At 41.5% G+C, this 18,765-nt stretch overlaps 1 protein-coding gene across 4 annotated transcripts in view; it reads right to left on the bottom strand.

Annotated features, from left to right (window-relative positions):
• Window positions 1-768: 768 nt before the first annotated feature.
• The window catches only part of gbf1 (golgi brefeldin A resistant guanine nucleotide exchange factor 1), a 124,069-nt gene continuing 106,072 nt past the window's right edge, over window positions 769-18,765 (bottom strand). For all 4 annotated transcript variants that reach the window (XM_080739910.1, XM_080739912.1, XM_080739911.1 and 1 more), the window contains exons 34-40: window positions 8,255-8,405; window positions 7,534-7,664; window positions 6,817-6,918; window positions 6,041-6,154; window positions 5,758-5,935; window positions 3,650-3,817; window positions 769-3,155 (exon numbers count right to left, since the gene is read on the bottom strand). In XM_080739910.1, the coding sequence (XP_080596036.1) occupies window positions 2,899-3,155; window positions 3,650-3,817; window positions 5,758-5,935; window positions 6,041-6,154; window positions 6,817-6,918; window positions 7,534-7,664; window positions 8,255-8,405 (1,101 nt within the window). In that variant the 3' untranslated portion in view covers window positions 769-2,898. The remainder of the gene's footprint in view (window positions 3,156-3,649; window positions 3,818-5,757; window positions 5,936-6,040; window positions 6,155-6,816; window positions 6,919-7,533; window positions 7,665-8,254; window positions 8,406-18,765) is intronic.

Below are 18,765 nucleotides of genomic sequence, written 5' to 3'. Positions count from 1 at the left end.
GAAAGAAAACACATAGTTGTAACTTGCAAGGATATTAAGTTACAATCATTATTGCCTATAAAACTTCCGCGACGACAGCAAATAGTTCCACAAACAACATCTTCTACTCACCACCAGATGACGCCAACTCCATGCAGAGAAAGATGTCTAGCATACAGCTAAGCTAACGTCAGTTAGAAGGACCGTTCCGGCCGTAAATAGAGGCTGTTCGCTTCCAGAAAGGCATAGGTTCAGAGAAAAGGGGCTTTAAAGTTGGCGGATTGCATTGGATCCAAATAAATCGGCGACGTCGTACGCACGTTAGTAAACATAGGACCGCTACGACCGTCATATGTTGGTTGGGGGAAAGGTGTTCCGACTACCTCCTGAAGTCCCCGGATGTACACTGAGGCGCATTGATCTCGTCCTCACACAACTGCGGCGGTTGTTCTGCCATAACCTCCGGAATTTAGCCAATCAGAATCCAGTATTTGAACATGTGACTAGAAAAAGTGGTAGAAAGTGCTTTTAACCCAAAGTGCCAAGTATAGCAGTTGTGCAGACAGACAGAAAAAAGAAAACAAAACGCTTTTGTGTTTAGAGCCAACCTTTGGCTTGGTGTGTTGGTTCTACATGTAAGATTTTACTTCCCATCAATAACCTCTCCAAGTGTGTATCCATACTCTAAATTAGAACAATTTACCTGAGTTCTTGACAGGAGAAAAGGAGTCTTTAGTATCAGTTAAAAATGACCTATATGAAGAAAAACAAGCGAAAAAATTGTTTCTTTACATTATATTTATTACACTGTAAAAAGTACATTACCTTTCATTTATATATACATTATATTCATGTAATTTCCCGTTCAAGCAAGAATCACCTTATGATACTAACGCAGTATGAACATACGGTTTACAAAATAGCTCATAGGGGCATCTCTATGTTATTGGTGTGGTGGCACAATGCCACGATGACATCCTAGAGAACAGTAGTGTTATCTGTCCCTAACGTAGATACTCCTGTCTGGAATACTCCACAATTACTTACCTTTTCTAGCTGAATAAATAAGATAAAATATTAACGATATAGTCACTGGGCCAATTTTATGGTTGTGAAATGCTCTTCAAACTAGGAGCCAGAGGCCGCCTCCAAATCCAACCCATTACCATGGTGAGATATCTAGCATGGGACTTCCAATGAAAAGTCAGAACCCTCCTTTATCCCTTGGTCTGCTATCAATAAATTATAGTACTTCTCACTGTACACAAGGTACATCACATGCAGGAATACGATCACCAACTTTGACAGAGGTTATGATATGAATGCATCCAGTTAAAAACATATTAATGGATCCAGTTAGATGACAATTCCTCAGGCCCTAGGCATCAATGATGTATGCACAAGCTACACAGAACATGACCCCCCCAAAAAAAAGAAGGCAAAAAAGAAACACTATGATAATAAACGTGACAAAAATAGTTTCCCCCCCAATTTAACTCATTTAAACACACCAGAAAAAGTCACTATTGGGATCTATACAAGTTGATGCACATACACCACATACAGCATTCATCCATACTGTGAACCAACTGTGTCACAGACCCAAATCGCCACATTTTGGAATGTTGCAGTTGTGAGTGAGGAATCCACAAAGTGCCCTAACTTAAATAACTTGTTTTGTTCTCTTGGGCAAATAAGGTTGGTAATTTAATGTCACTGATTTAAAATAAACTACTAATGGGTAAAACATTAACTCTGGGACAGTTTCTCCTTGCTTTGGCCCCAACAGCAGAATTTTGCATCTCTGAAATCAGCCAATTGGATTTATATATATATAAAATATGCTTTTGTCCTTACTGTACATTAATCTATTCGACGCTGATCCCTCAGTGGCATAATAACCAAGAACAATGTTGTTTCTGTCAAAGACATGATGGTGCCCTGCCCCTGATAATATAACATGTGACAAGAGTAAAAGCTCTGTACATCCTATTCTGTCAACAGCATGCAGTACCTAAAACAAATAAGTTATTCACTTCGATTCTTAACGTCCCTGCCAAAAAAAAATCTCTATTAATATGAAGCACAGGCATACTAGCATAGAAATGAGGTCAACTTTGTATTCTCAAGTCACATCAAATTGTAAAGCCTGAGTTATAACAGAATCTTGTGACGAAGAAAGTTTGTTATTTTCGACTGAAAAAAAAAAGTGTCGCAGCGCATTGTGAGCTGGGAGATCTTCTATTTTCAGCAGGCACGCAACTAAGTATAATTCAGGCTTTACGGTTGCTGAAGCATAACTCAAGTTTTAAAGAGGCCGAGTCTTCTGAAGAGAAGATAATGCGAATCCAAATGTCGCTGCCCTTCATTAAACCCACACCTATCTAATATCAGAACGAATGCACTTTTTATTCCGATAAATACACATAGGTGACTAACAAGCCTAGGAGTTGATATAGTGATGTAGTTAGATGAGATTCAGAGCAAAGCTAATTCTCTTCCGTCTCGTTCAATGGTTTTCAAAGTGGTGTCCAGGGACCCTCAGGCTTCCTTGAGGGGCTTCCATAATCCATATGGACCCTTACAGGTCTGTAACTGGAGTGTACAAACAGAACCAAATGGACCCGCACGGGCCCCTTCGGCTCCATTTGTACACTCTCAGAGTTACGGGGATCCTTGAAATCAAAAGGTTTGAGAACCACTGGTCTAGTTCTTAGACAATGGACCACACATGTCCATGACCATGCACATCTATGGTACCAGACATAATATCAGGGGAACACATAGACTGTCGTTGGAAGAAGAGTGTGTGTGCGCGTGTGTGTGTGTGTGTGTGTGTGTGTGTGTGTGTGAGTGTGTGTGTGTGTGTGTAGGGGGGCAGTGTCTCCAATGTCATGGCCCAGTAAGTGACAAGCTGCGCTATTTGACCTCATCCGAGGGGCTGGTAGGTCTGGGGCCAGGTAGCAGTGGCACAGGAGAGCTGGCCTCTATAAGCGCTGGGTTGAGGATGATTGGCAGGGACATGGGAGGCACGCCGCCCACCTGGAGGTGCGAGGCGAGGGGCTGCAGAATGAGGGGCGACTGACTGGTGGGGGAGGGGCCCTGTGACGGCGACATCTTCACCGGGACCTGCATGGGTGGAGTGGAGGGGGGCACTGGGGACGATCTGTCTGTTCCTACAGTACAGGAGAAAGGCAGAAAGCACTCAAATGACTTAATTTCTTGAATCCAGACACGACAGCAGCATTCGACTTCATTCACGCTGGACCTTTACTTCCCTCTCACGCACAGATAGTTTCAAATATATACATTTTTGGGCACAAACAAGTTTGAGAATGACTGATTTAGATGGTATTTGTAGGATCAGCCTCAGGTCTTAATGGGTTAAGAAAATATTTTATTATACTGTACGTATTGTCGTTGTCGGGCAGAAACCTTGTTTTTTCATCAATTAAAGCCCTACTTCATCATACATAAGTGTTGCATAATAGTAGTGAAAATAGCAGATCCACAAGCACACAACGCCTCGCATCGGTGCTTGTAGATGGGCTATTTTCACTACTTTAAAATATTTTAAAATAATAACCAAAAAAAGGTTTTGGACATGCAAGGTTTCCGCCCGACAACGACGGTATATAATATGCGACCTTGACATAAACGGTATAGTTACCGTTGGCACTAGGTGGTGGTGGGGGATCTTGGGGCGATGCTGGTCTGCTGGGGGTCTTTGGCTCTGCAGGAGGAACAGGCACTGGGGAGGAGGCTGGGGGTGGAGGAGGGGAGACCGGTGGGGAGGGAGGCTGGCCGCTGGGGACTGCTGGCTGAGCAGGCTCTGGGTCTGGAAACAGAACACACATCAACAAAGGCATTAGGGCTGTCCCAATTATTACATAATCGTCTAATCGTGATTTTTTGACATAATCGTGATTATTTTTCATAATCGTCATAATCGTTTCCATGTTGAAAAATGTTCATATATATTTTTTTTTTATGTAAAAAAAATAGTGGAAATAGCAGATCTACAAGCTCACAACGCGTCGCGATGCGACGCGTTGTGAGCTTGTAGATCGGCTATTTCCACTATCAATGTTATTTTTTAAGTAGTAAGTTGTCAAATATGTCAGTAATGTATTTGTATATTTAGGTTATGTGTCATATCTACCATATGCAACTTCAAAGCCTAAAAGCCAAACAGAAATGTAATTATCAACGACAAATACACAATTAAATCGTTAATCGCCAATTATTTGAGTGACAATTAATCGTCATGTAAAATGTCATATCGTGACAGCCCTAAAAGGCACGTGAAGGCACATGGGTCTAAACTGAGGTCACTGCCATCATTTCATTTAATTCACTGTACTGTGAATGTAGAAAAATACAGCTTTTTATGTCCAGCAGTTATCCACAATGAGAGACGAAAAATATCAACACAAAGTATGTTATGTTGATATTTGTATAGAGTACTAGAGGATAAAGGTCCTCTAGTTTGATAGTAATCCATCTGGGCCACGTAGATAATACATCTAAAGCAACACAATGTTCAATATCATCTCTATCGCTACCCTCAGCATTTGCCTGTGTCACTGTGTTTATGGCAAAATAGCTAACGCATCTGTACTTAGACTATGGTCATTAGGGGCTGACGTTTGCCTGCATGATGTATTGAGGGAATTGTAGGTAAACATAGAAAAGCCCAGAGCCTTCTACCTACGGAGAGTTGCGTCACTCCCGTTCACTTCATGGGGCCAGGTCTTCTACGCACACATCTATTGGCGTATAGTGACAAACGGCGAACCGGAAGTTTACAAAATGCATTGAAGTCTATGAGGTGTAAAGTGACAATGAACCACGTGACCAGCGCTGTTTCTGACCCCGCAGTGGCAGGACTCTCTGATTAGAAGACTCTGGAAAAGCCATAACGGAGGAGAGTTTTCATTGTCCTTATGGATTGTATTGTAAATATTGTTTTCGATAAACTACTGTATGATAAACGTCTACAATTAGCTGAAATACACTTCTGCACGATAAGTGTCCTTTTAAATGATACAGCCTCCTGGTTACAGTCATATACAGTTTATACCTCCAGTATGTGCTTTGGTTTTGAATAGTTTGACTGGCTATGATTGAAACAGGTATCAGGCAATTTGCAGTGCACAGTGCCATCTATAATTCATGTGGATTTAATACGCTTTTCATGGTACAGTCGGTCATGCCCAATGTTCAGGAAAAGTCATACTTGTAATATATTTTCACACAGAATTTTCCATATCACAGATGCATGATGAAGCAGCAACCACTCATTTCATCCATTCAAATCTACATAATATAGAACAGTGAAGTCATGACGTGACTCGCTCATCCCCCGGTTCCACGGAAGTAATTCTCTATGGAGAATAACATTGGGTCATCTTAAATCGTCTCATATAAGCATTGCGGTTCAAAAATAAACAAACGGTATTTGCGATATTGTCGGCGAGGTGGCTCTGTATGGTTTATGATAGTCAGTCACTCATATTTGATAAAGCCTGTTTCTAGCGAAAATGTAACTAATTCGGCGACAGTAACATTAGCGTTTTCTCACCATCAGTTGATTCTTCATATCCATATGAGTCAAACCGCTGAGATAATTTGTTTATAATTGGAACACAGTTCTTATATGACGCCATATGAAAAAGGTCTATGGGAATTCACAATGGGGGAAGAAAACCGCAAACCAGGTAGGATGTGTAAATGACGTCACACTTCACTACTCTATTGTCCATCCATGTTGAGTACCTGCTATAACAGTCTGTTTGAAGAGCTCCTCTCTGAGGTTAGGCAGGAAACAAACAATGCGTTCCCAGGTGATTTCCCACAGGTCAGAGTAGCCTGTCCTGGAGTCTGCGCTGTGGAAGATGCCAGCGGTGTCCATCACCAGCAACATGTTCTTCAGTGACTCTGGTATGGCCTCCAACTGCACACAGTGACACAAATGAAAGGGGAACATTCATTTGTCTAAACTTAAACGTAGAGCTAATTGAATGGCTGTATGTGTCATTGTGTCACACGCTGTCCTCACCAGTAGGTCGCTGGAACCAGCATGCATGTACTTGTCCATGAAGTCCAGGATGGTGAGCCACAGGGCAGCAAAGGTGGGCAGGGACAACAAGGGTGACAGGTGCTGGAGGAACACCTGGAGAAATGAAAAACACTAAGTATATACCGATGACTCTCCACCGTTTTGGACCCCAGTTTGATAAGATTTCATTTTCGTTCTTTTTTTTATCACTGGCGTTCCAATGTACACTGTAAAACCCTCAGTGTTAGTCCACCACTTGCTTTCTGGACCTTTGTAAGCCTTTATTTGATAGAAAGTTATATTAAGAGAGACAGGAAATGCAGAAAACTATTGATTTACCATGTACCTGATGTATAAAGCTACAGCACAATGTGCGCAGAGATGGGCACAAAATAAAATAAATTAAAAATACTATATGAAATACTTACCAGGATAATGTCACCAGGATAGTATCTTGGTGACAGTATCCTGGTCAGTATTAGACCAAGTACTGACCAAGTTTTTTTTTTCTTCTTTTTTTTGTTGTCTTTTTTTCAAAATACTTTTTTGTATTTTGTTCCCATCTTTGAATGTGCTACATGTACGTGTGTGTATTGGCTTACTATGTACCGATAAATAAACCTACAGTTCATGCATAAACCTACAGTTCATGCGATTGTGTGTGTGTGTGTGTGTGTGTGTGTGTGTGTGTGTGTGTGTGTGTGTGTGTGTGTGTATTGGCTATGGTCAGGGTGCTGTGTGTCATCTCCATAATGTAAATTAGCATTCATCCAGACCTTTGACAGGAGGGTGCATGCTCTCATCCTGGTCTCCTCCATACCACCCACATCTGCTGGGCTAATGTTGTCTAGAAGCTTTGTCAGCAAGGGGAAGAGCACCTGGGAACGAACAAACGAACACACACACACACACACACACACACACACACACACACACACACACACACACACACACACACACACACACACACACACACACACACACACACACACACACACACACACACACACACACACAGATGAACGGAACAGCACGTAGCAAAATTGTCTATAACCATATTTTTATTTCCATGTTCCAATGTTCAAAGCCAAAATCACAATGAAATTGTAAATTGCTAATATCTGTGTGGCAAATAATCCTTAGAGAGACTTGGAGTAGAACCGCTGCTCCTACACTTGGAAAGGAGTCAGCTTAGGTGGTTCGGGCATCTAGTACGGATGCCCCCCGAGTGCCTTCCTAGGAAGGTCCTCGATGCGCGTCCCACTGGGAGGAGACCCCGTGGCAGACCAAAGACCAGATGGAGGGATTATATCTCCAAACTGGCTTGGGAACGCCTCGGTATACTCCCTGAGAGGTGGAGGAAGTTGCTCAGGATAAGGTCTCAGTTGGAACTGTTACCCCCGTGACCCGATTCCGGATCAGCGGTTGAAGATGGATGGATAATATGTTCATGATGGCGACAGCCATTTCCAGGCACTTGTCGCTGGCCGTACCTTGTTGAAGCAGGATTCCCATTCGGTGGCGTCCAGCGTCTGCAGATCGTGCACCAGCAGCGCCCTCTGCAGGTAGGTGAGAGCCTGCATGCGGACCTGGCGTCTGGCATCACAGCACAGCCAGGCGATGCCTGCAACAAACCAACAAACATGGCTGCTCATCACTGGTGTTGGGATCCAGATCCAGAGGAGCCGGAATCGACGTAGCCGAATCAATTCCATCACATTTGGAACCGTTTCCAGAAACTGGTTTTATCACACTGTCAAGAGCTGGTATGTGGACTTCACGTCTGCTATACAATTACAATACTGGTGGTTCTCAAACGTGTTAATTTCAAGGACCACTATAATTGGAGTGTACCAAATGGACCCGCTCCATTTGTACACTGTCAGAGTTACAGAGCTGTTAGGGTCCATTTGGAGTCAATAATAACTGCGGTGTCAAGCGGCAGTGCTTCCTGCCTCCGGACTCAAGATGGCGCTGTTCCGCATAACTGCTGTGTCAGCTACACGACAGCGCTCTGGAAAAAGGTTTATAATGGTAGTCATTAAAGGGGACCGTTAAGAGGGAATCGTTAAATAAACGGAATCGTTAAAAATCCCAAAGGATCCCAGCCCTGGTCATCACTGAGACACAACAGATGGTAATTCACTGGGATCACTAGGTTTTGACTATGGCATAAAACAACAAAAAGTACCCACACATTTGGCTAATTCTGACCTTGCAGCAGTGGACACCAGCAGCTGGTCCATAAGGTTTGGGAGTCTGCCTCGATCTTCCTGCCTCCGAACTCAAGATGGCGCTGTTCCTCTGCCCAGGAGCTGTAGATGCCAGCAGCACGAGTGTGCAGCGTGTGCATCAGGTCCAACAGCTGCACCGTCAGAGAGACCAGCACTCATATTAAACACTGTGTAAACATACTGTATGTGTATGTTATGTTACTGTGTGTCTTGTCTTCAAACCAAAAATGGAACTCTACCAGAACATGTAAAGGATTTATATTCCAGCTGTCTGGGGGCGTTATACAATACAGAATTTTACAATTAGCTACTAATACATGTGTAACATTTAATATTTCAATCACATAGTAAAAGCTAGAACGTTAATTTAGGTACGAGTGTACATATGGAACGAAATTGACTCTTATGGGTCTATGTGGTGGTATATGTACACTTGTATGAATTATTACTCTGGATATTAGTGTGTAACATTTTGAAAATACAAAATAACTGTAGTCAATCAACCCTCTTTTGACAGCACTTGAAGTGCCATTAAGAGTCCCTGTTAGTATAAAGCATGAATTATAAACCAGAACCCCAAGATTCACTGACAGATTAATTCCATATGAATGAGGAGCGGATGTCAGGCAGCTTTAGTCACAGTAGTGTCAGCCAACGTGACCAGTAACGGAAACACATATTAAATATTCTCTCATCGACTCTGCACTACCCTGATTCTTCACCGTGGCAACACACATAACAGGTGTGCCAAACATGGCCTGTGTGTGTGTGTGTGTGTGTGTGTGTGTGTGTGTGTGTGTGTGTGTGTGTGTGTGTGTGTGTGTGTTCTTACATTACTCACCTACTTAGGACCGTTACTAAGAAAACCACCTTCCGTATTAGGACCGTTGACCAAGTTAGGACCAAAATCATGGTCCTAAGTAGGTTTGACCACTATAACAGATAGATAATGTCATTTTAACATGCCTGGTGTTGAAATTGGCATGGTCCTAAAAAGGAGGCATTTTTATATATGGTCCTAAAAAGGAGTCATTTTTACATTTGGTGTGTGTAGAATGGTGTGTGTAGAATTTCGAGTGTGTGTTTTCTTGTGTGTGTCCTACTTAGGACCATCTGGCGAACTTAATATTTTAATTACTGGTGTGTGTAGAATTTTGAAGTGCAAATCTGCCTGGTCAAGTTATGCAATTGCAGTGAGACTAGCGCCTGTGTGTTTTGTAAATGCCATTGAAGGATACATCTACATTGAAGAACATAAAATATATAGAATGAAAAAACTAATAAATGTGTCTCTTTTTTTTGTCTCTTTTTGAATAATAACTTAATTGGCAATTTTCAATGAATTGTTCATCTTTAATGTAGTTTTGTTAGTTAGAACTTCCTCTAAAATAACCTAAAATTCAAATTTATGAGGAGCTAAATAAGTGCCATAATACAATTAATCGACTAATCGTTTAAATAATCGTCCGATTAACCGATTATGAAAATAATAGTTAGTTGCAGCCCTACTCCATATATGTGCCAGGAATACTGATGATATCATCATGTTGACTCATCGTAACAAGTGTCTGGCAGCCCATATGACATCATCATGGTGACTGTGACGTCACTGACGTCACTCTGAATTATTTTGTCTAACCCCAGACAGACAGCCCTTTTATCTCCATATATGGACATAAAAGGACTACAGGCAGGAAGATACCAAGATCTCCATATATGGGCATAAATGGGACACAGACAGACTGAGACCTCCATATATGGGCAATCATCTCCATACATATGTTGTCAGCTGAAAATGCCAGTCAAAAATAAACCGAAACCTCCATTATGGGCAATCATCTCCATACATACATTGTCAGCTGAAAATGCCTGTCAGACCGATACCCAAATATGGAGTTTATTGTCTAACCCCAGACAGACAGTCTGGGATTAAGCATTAAGTATTTTTATTTTTTAATTGTATATTTGTATTGTATTTGCCTGATTCAGGACCCCAGGAAGACTAGAGGCTCATTCATGAGTCTCTAATGGGGATCCTTTAATAAACATAAAACATAAACATAAAACATAAAACATAAAGCCTGTAGCTCTTTTATCTCCACATATGGACATACAAGGGATACAGGCAGAAAGATACTACTGAGATCTACATAAATGGACATTTCTACAATGAATATGTTGTCATGGCAACATGGGCACTGGATCATACTACTACTACTTCTCTATACATGGACCTGACCTCTACACTAATAGATTCCCCGCGACTGAGTAAACTGCGACCTGTGGTCGCGCAAATGTGACATTCGTGCGTCGCTTCCCGCCCTCAGGCGTCTTCCTAGTATTATAATAGCCTATACATTATATATACGGTAATTACATTTTATCATTACAATCATCCATTCCCACTCCTTCTCAGGGTTTATTTAACTGATAAATAACAGTGAATAGCTCTATATCATGATAGTAGTCGTTGCTATAGACTGAGCATACTAGTGTTTGTTACATTTTAACAAACACTTTTTAGCAACGATTAGGCCTGCTATCACAATATTGAGCTATTCACTGTCATTGAACAAACACTATATTAGCAATGATTCCTATCAGGAAGTAGAGCAATTTAACACTTGTGTGAACAAAGCATTGACCTCCAGTCTGCAACAACACGCTTCACGTATAGGCAAACAAAGGCCAGCCTGCTGCACATGTAGACCTCCTGCTTCTGGAACACATACTGTACATCATGCAGAGAGAGTAACTGGGGCCATGCATGGAGATGTTTTCTATTTAGCCATGCTGACGATGATGCTTGAAATTTCAGTAGTCAGTCCCCCAAATTTCCCCCAAAACTACAGGTAGATAGACATTACATGCTAATTAAAAATAGAGACGATTTCAATAAACATTCATTATGTTATATTATTCCAGATGTTATGGTATTTTAAGTTTGCAACAATGTCCAAATTACATTAAAGTTGGCAGCTCATCTCAGTGTGCTGTTTGATTCAAATAACTTGACATGATGCTCAATATGAAACAAAGCTAAATTACAGTAACTCCAAGTGACGTACTGTTGAAACAAGGGGAGCAAATTTAGAACATAAGATAACATTAGAAACAACTTCATTTTCTTATTCCCTACTAACCTGTCAGGTGGCCGGTCAGAGTCATTTTCTTATTCCCTACTAACCTGTCAGGTGGCCGGTTAGAGTCAGCCAAAGGGCCGCATGTGGCCCCTGGGCCTTATAATGCCCGGGTCTGCCTTAGGTACTCCAGCTATAGGCTATGTCCACTGCTTGCCATGTGTTTCACAGGTCTCATGATTCATGGTGTCCTGCCTCAGTCTATTATGTCTGTGCTGTTGGTGCCAGTCCTCAAAGATAAGGCTGGGAAGCTAAATAGCATCTGTTGCCCTTGCCAGTGTCATATCTAAAATATTGGAAAGAATAATTTTAAATTAATAAACTTTGGAGCTGTATGTTCACACTGCAGACAATCAGTTTGGATTTAAAAGTAAACACAGCACTGACCTATGTATCTATGCCTTAAAAGAGCTGGTTGACATAAAATAGCCAGAATTCTACTTTATTTTTGTGTTTTATTGATGCCAGTCAGGCTTTTGATAAAATAAACCATGCCAAGTTATTTATGAAACTGATTGATAGAGGGGTTCCAAGATTTCTGGTCAGATTCCTGGCCTATTGTTATAGGCCAGTTACAGCAGACGTTTCAAGTGAAATGGGGCAATTCTATCTCTGAGCCTTTCCAGGTCAGTAATGGGGTTAGGCAATTTATATATTTTTATATATGGATGACCTGTCCAGAAAGTTAAATGATTGTTACACTGGTTGCTCTGTGGGTGATACTCTTGTCAGTCATCTCATGTACATATAACAAACATAACATATAACAACATATACAAATGGAGGTGAGTGCAGGGTTATCAATTCTCCTGTATAATATACTGTAGGTCAGGGGTGCCCACACTTTTTTAACGTGAGATCTACTTTTAAAATGACTAGCTCAACATGATCTACCCATCCAAAATGTTTCAGCTGAGGGCCTGAGGGGGGCTTTGGAATAGCAGCACTGGCGTTACATTTTAGACGAACAAACTTACTGTAAGGGGGAAATAAATGGGAAATACTGGGGGAAATGTCTTCATCCCATTCTGTATGGAAGTGGTAGGATTTGGGGTTCTTTGTAATGCTACTGACTCTTGAACAAAGCATTGCATTGGAGGTTTGCCTACTTTAGAAGCTATGAAGGGAGCTGACAGGCCTTCTTGATGTCATATTGACCATTTCTTTTTATATTTTAATTATATATTTCTAGAGGCATGTCATGTGGTCTACCTGCACACCCTTGGTGATCTACTGGTAGATCACCATCTACCTTTTGGGCACCCCTGCTGTAGGCACATGACACACAGACTGGTGTCCTGTGATCTGTCACAGGCTCCTACATTGTTTGGCTGGAGCTAAGTAGCTTCCAATAGTCACATTTCTACCAGCTGATGTGTTCATTTTGGTAGCATAATCATTATGCTACATTATGCCATAATGTACTCCTTTAGTCAACCAGAATAATGTTGTTGTGTTGAGAAATGCAGACTTGTTTATTTATTTTACTCACTCATTGACACAGAGAAATGTATGTCCTGCCACTAAATGAATGAAAAAATGTTCCTCTTAGGTGCATGGGATCCATACCTGGATACTAGACTATAATTATGGACAGTATTATTTTACATACTTTTAAACTTGAAGTACAAAGTCATTTTCAGTCAGTTCCAAGTAACCAAAAAGGGTATTATCTTGGTTGAAACAACTATTTATGGGGTGCCTTGACCCAAAAGGTTTGAGAACCATGTCTTAAAACCAACTGGTAAGAAAAAACGGTGTTGGCTAGAGATGGGACGTTCGCGAACGAATCGAGTCTTTTGAACGGCTCTTTGAAATGAACGATGGGATCCGGTTCGCAGTATAGGGAACCGTTCCTTTCTAATGAACATGTGGTGCACAAGTAGAAGGTTGGAATGTTAATATACTTGAGTAAAAGTGGTATCAAAATATAATTAAAGTAGCCTACAAAGTACCAATAGTAGAAGGTATCAAAATATAATTAAAGTAGCCTACAAAGTACCAATAGTAGAAAGTATTTATTATGCAGAATGTCCTGTTTCACAGGTTTTCCAATGAGTAAAATGTAGAAAAATCATTTGAACTTGTAGTTCGGCTATTTTCAAATGGCAGGTATGTACCTATGTATGTCAGAAATAAATGTATATAGGGTTGAAGTTATTTGTAATTATTATAATCAAAATCTACAAAGTAACTAGTAACTCAAATGAGCCAGTCTTTTGAACGGCTCTTTGAAAGGACGGCTCACTTCAAAGAGCCATAAATCCCATCTCTAGTGTTGGCTGTCTCTCTGCGAGCCTGCATGCAGCCCATACTTCCCCTCCCCCACCCACTGTCAGTGTCGAGTTGATTGTGTGGTAGAAGCACCTGGCGCAGACAGAGCACTGAGCAGCAGCCCATACCTCCCCTCCCCCACCGTCATTGTCGAGTTGATTGTGTAGAAGCAGCTGGTGCAGAGTGAGCACTGAGCAGTCACACAAACACAGCGTTCTTTTCGTCAGACAACATGATGCCTTGTGTGTTTTATTCAGTCAACAAAGAAAACATTTTGCCGGACAGCTGTAAGGTAAGATGAATTAAAAATTGAAAGTGCAATCAATTTGTGCCTAATGTTCGTTTCCACAACGTGTTTAAAGTGTTTCATTCAAGCTGGCTCCATGCTGTTGAATTGGCATACACAGCACGCTGTACTTAGCAGTAATGAAACACAACTTTTGGGACAAACGTTCAGTTTTACCATGCTCCCTGCAATCATGAGCAACTGTTCAAAATGAGTTGTGCTTGTGTTCATATAGTTACAGTGTGTTTAGGTTGCATTGCGATAGCAAAGCACTGCTTTCACTGTCATTTTTGGTTGAGATTTCAAAAGCTGTTTATTGTTACTGTGTGCATGGAATCCACCTAGAAGGCTTTGCTATGTACCTATATTCACAGTGCCACCGTGTTCATGTTGTTTGGAGTGAAATGGACTTTGTAAAGGCATTTATTTTCCTAATAGTATCTCAACCATGTTAACCTATGTGTATGGCAATTAGGCTGCTAGTTGCTATCTGATGTTGCAGTTTGTGTGTGGTTGACCTCAAGTTTTAGAACCACTGCCCTAAATAACGTTTCTCAAACTTAACATTTCAAGGTCTCCCCTTAACTCTTGACAGTGTAGAAATGGCACCAAATGCACCCATTAGGGTCCATTTGATTCTATTTGTACACTGTCAGAGTTACAACTTGTAGAGAGCAGGGGTTTAGTGGAGGGGAAGCTATCCAGTTCTACAAGTACATATGAATAAACATACATATAAACATATATAAATGCAAACTCAATCAGAACATGCATCTTATCTGGAATGCATTCATTAGTAGTTGGGTGGCAAAGTGAGATTCTGTGATGAGCTTGTAGATCTGCTAATCTTGCTTTTTTATTGTAAAATGACAACCCATACCCTTTATTGTCAATGACTAAAACTAGACTAAAATGTGACCAGTTTTCATTGACCAAAAAAGTGACTAATACAAAAAGTGTAAATAGCTGATCTACAAGCTCAAAACACTCACGATGCATCAGTCTGGCTATAACATATTTGGGAGAAAATGTCTTGATTTTTATTATTGTGCCTCGGACGAGGCCAAGTCTTGTCACAGACACATCTGTCCACGTACGGACATGTTGGTGACCCCTGTCAACAGTTGCATTTGTTTTCTGTGCAGACATCTGCATCTCCTAGAGGAGGGAGCGAGCTGACCGGCGGGCTGCTTGGTTCCGCCCCCCCTCGTCACCTACAGGCCCAACGCCTCTCACTAGTGTGAGCTTGTAGATCTTTTCTATATGTATGGCAAATTTTCCCCTCAGAATAGGGAGGGACGCTAGGGTACAAGGGGTAGATGTAAAAAGGTTACATCACACAAAGATTTTGTGGCCCCTGTAGTAACTCTCTAGAACCCCTGGATAAAGTTTTGTGTCCACATTGTTCTCAAAGTAGGGTCCAGGGGGCCCCAGATAGATGGATAGTTACGAATCAAATGGAACCTTATCGCTCTGTAACTCTGAGAGTGTGCAAATGGAATGGAACCGTGAGTCCATTTGGTTCCATTTGTACACTCGAAGTTACATTCAAATTGATTATACTAAATAAATAAGAGTCACAGAGATAGAAATTACATTAAATGGGGGTCCGTAGCTCAATGGATTTCAAACTGGGGCAAATTAAAATGCTTGAGAATCACTGCTTAAGCCGTAAATCTTCTCTTGTGGAGGTCCATCTTGTTTTCAACTGGGGGTCTGCAATAGTACAGTGACAGTACAGACTGCTGATTTCTTAAACAAGTTACTTTATTCCAGACTTTTAAAACGTGTTTTAGTGACACAGTAACACTACACCATGCATTTGTGTCACGATACACTGTCATAAATTTTCACCGCTAACGTTAAAACCTGTTGTCATTACAGAAAGGGTGTATTGATGCCCACCAGCCACAACAATGGTCCCCCTAAGAGATGCAGCCCCAGTAAAGACAGGTTAGCAGTAGTTGTACATTGACTATGATTACTTATGTTTTAGCTTAATTGTTTTACTTTCCTCTACATGTACTAAGTCACTCTGCATTAGGAGTGAGTGTCTGCTCTAATGCCTACATTGTCAATTGTACAGGGACCAGACAAACAGTGGCCGTTCACGTTCCAGGTCAGTTTCCTGGTTTAAGGGACTGAGTGAGGAGAGAACCAGTGTCAACAGCCGCCGGCGCTCTTTAAGCCGCAGCTTCAGTCCTGGAGATGGCTCCAGGTACACACCACACGATTTCATATGTGAATCTGCGATTTTCCAATATGATAACCTAGAGACTTTCTGTAAAGTGTGCAAGATAGCCATCTGGGGAGGTGGATTGCACTACACATAAAATGTAATTGAAACTGGTATAATGAACCAAAGCCGTTTATCTTTATTTTCACAGTATTTTATGATTTAAATATCTACAAGCTCGCAGCGCGGAGCTTGTATATCTGCTATTTTTCACTGGTTAAAGCAGTCAATAATTCTAGGCCTAAATGGGTTAATTACCATAGCATGTAGTAAGTTGTTCTGCACTAAAGTGTCTGCTCTAATGCCTACATTGTCAATTGTACAGGGATAACGGCCGCAGTGTCTATTCACGGTCAAGGTCAGTGTCCAGTCGCAGTACTCAGAGCGAGGACAGAACCAGTGCCAAGAGCCGGCCGCACAGACGCTCAAGGTTCCGGCCTAGGACTCGCAGCAGAGGACGCAGCGTAGCGCACAAGGTACTGAACTCATTTACTTCATTCAGCTCAGTTACCATCTATATAATATAGATAATAATATCTTTACTGTATATACAGTAAGATTGACAGTCCTCGCCGTCAACCGCGCCATGGTGTTAACCCTTTCACTGACGGTGAGCGTCGTCAAGGGCAGCAGAACAGTTAAGGGATAGTTCAGATCTTTTGAAGTATGGTTGTACGGTTTACTTATCTATACTCTAAGCTTTGCCCGTCTGCAGTAGTAGTTAGTAGGTAGTAGGTAGTCAAACAGATTTGGTTTAATTTTGTCGGACGGGCAATTTGAGTAAGATACTAAATATCTTACTAAACTAAATATCTTACAAATATGATTCTGAGGAAGGTTTCAGTGGATGGAATGGCATCTCTTACTGAACTTGCTTGTCCAAGACTCCATCCCTGTCCTGTTGCCTGACTCTCCAAATTGGCTGTACACCTTTTACTGTAGGTAGTAAAAAAAACATTGGCTATGGATGAGCTTCATCTACATCCCCACTTCAAAAGATCTTAAATATTTTTAAAGGTTGTTAATGTTTCTGCTTCTTGACTTATGTAACTGCGGTAACAAACATCTGTGTTTCTGTTGTAGCTGACCGAAGACATGGACTCTGAAACTACCTGCGATGGGAGTGACCGCACTTACAAGCCAAGGGCTTCGGAAGAATCTAGTACTGAGGCAGAGTCAGAACCAACAACCGGTGAAAAGGATCACCTGTGCCAGAGTGACTTTGGCAAGATTGCTCCAAATTATTTTTCTCTCAGTCATGGGTTTGTTTCCCAAAAGCTCATTATAGAAGTGTTTCTGCTTTTCACTCATGTGGATGTGAATTTTCTTTACATCTTCTGCCAACGGAAGTATCTTAGGCTTGTTCCATTTAAGCTCTTCAAGAGCAGCAGAAGAGACGAGTTCATTCCACCAAAGACTGTACAGTTGTCTGAATCCTTGGACAGACTGCTTCAAATCATTGTTCTGTGACGAAAGGGCCTCAGCCTCTAAGACATCAGCTACTTTCTGCATGTGCATTCCTAACTTTAATGCCAGTGAGGGTTTCCCAAATCTGTTTGTCTCTTCTACATACTTAGCTGTTGCATAGACAGCACCGATAAAGTGCATAAAATGTTGTGGATGGACATAATCCTTAACCTCTTTTACGGGGGTCATCGTCCGCCCGTGGATCAGCAGATCCCCCAGTCCCCGCATGAGTTGCCGAACATTATTAGATTGTGTGGGAGTGTCACGCTGTTTGTTAAACAATTTTTCTCCAACCTTCAGAATGTATGCGTCTCCTTTGACAGCATGGGAAATGTCATCCCGCTTCATTGTATTAACAAGATTCCATAGCTTCTTCCTCACAGTATTAGGTACTGGTTGACCACCAGCACAGAGAACCTGGATTCGTGTCTTTACAGACATTGTACTGCGAATCTCCCGGGCTAGTGTGCAGCGTTTAGCATGCTTCCACATGAACTTCCTTTTATAACAACCACCGCACCCTATACAATGTGCATAATGACGAAAGTTTGTCTTCGCATCGCTCTCTTGTTTACAAGGAACCATTACCCCTTTGCCTTCCTTGATAGTTTCAATGTTATTTGCCTGATTAACTTTTTTTCTAAGCAGGGCCAGCTGAGCCTTCCTTTCCTTCGACTTCTTTGCATACATGAGTGCATTAGCCACCTCCAGTTCTTCTTTATGCCGTCGCTCCATATGTCTAGCTATTTTTGCCTGTGGTTCGCCGCAAAAAAGGCAAAAGTGTCTCTTCTGATGGTATTTTTTTTCGCCATTTTTTTGGATGACCTGACTTAGATGAACAGAATTGCAGTCTTCGTCTGAATCTTCAGTATGAATTGGACGTCTACTGTTGGTCTTCCCTTTTTTTTCCTTTGGACTGGTGACATTGGCTCTTTGTTGCTAGAAGTACCACCAGTTTGGCAATGTTTTTGGACGACCTGACTTAAACGAATAGAATCGCAGTCTTACATGTGTTCTCTCATGATGCTTTGCATTGTTCAGGCACCGTCATTGTGGTTAAAAATATTGTGGGAAGAAGTTGTATGGGG

This window comes from Nannobrachium achirus (assembly GCF_963921795.1).
Source record: "Nannobrachium achirus genome assembly, chromosome: 13".
In the NCBI taxonomy this organism is placed as follows: Eukaryota; Metazoa; Chordata; class Actinopteri; order Myctophiformes; family Myctophidae; genus Nannobrachium; species Nannobrachium achirus.
Note: the sequence above shows the minus strand (reverse complement) of the source record. Positions and strands in the feature narration are given on the sequence as shown.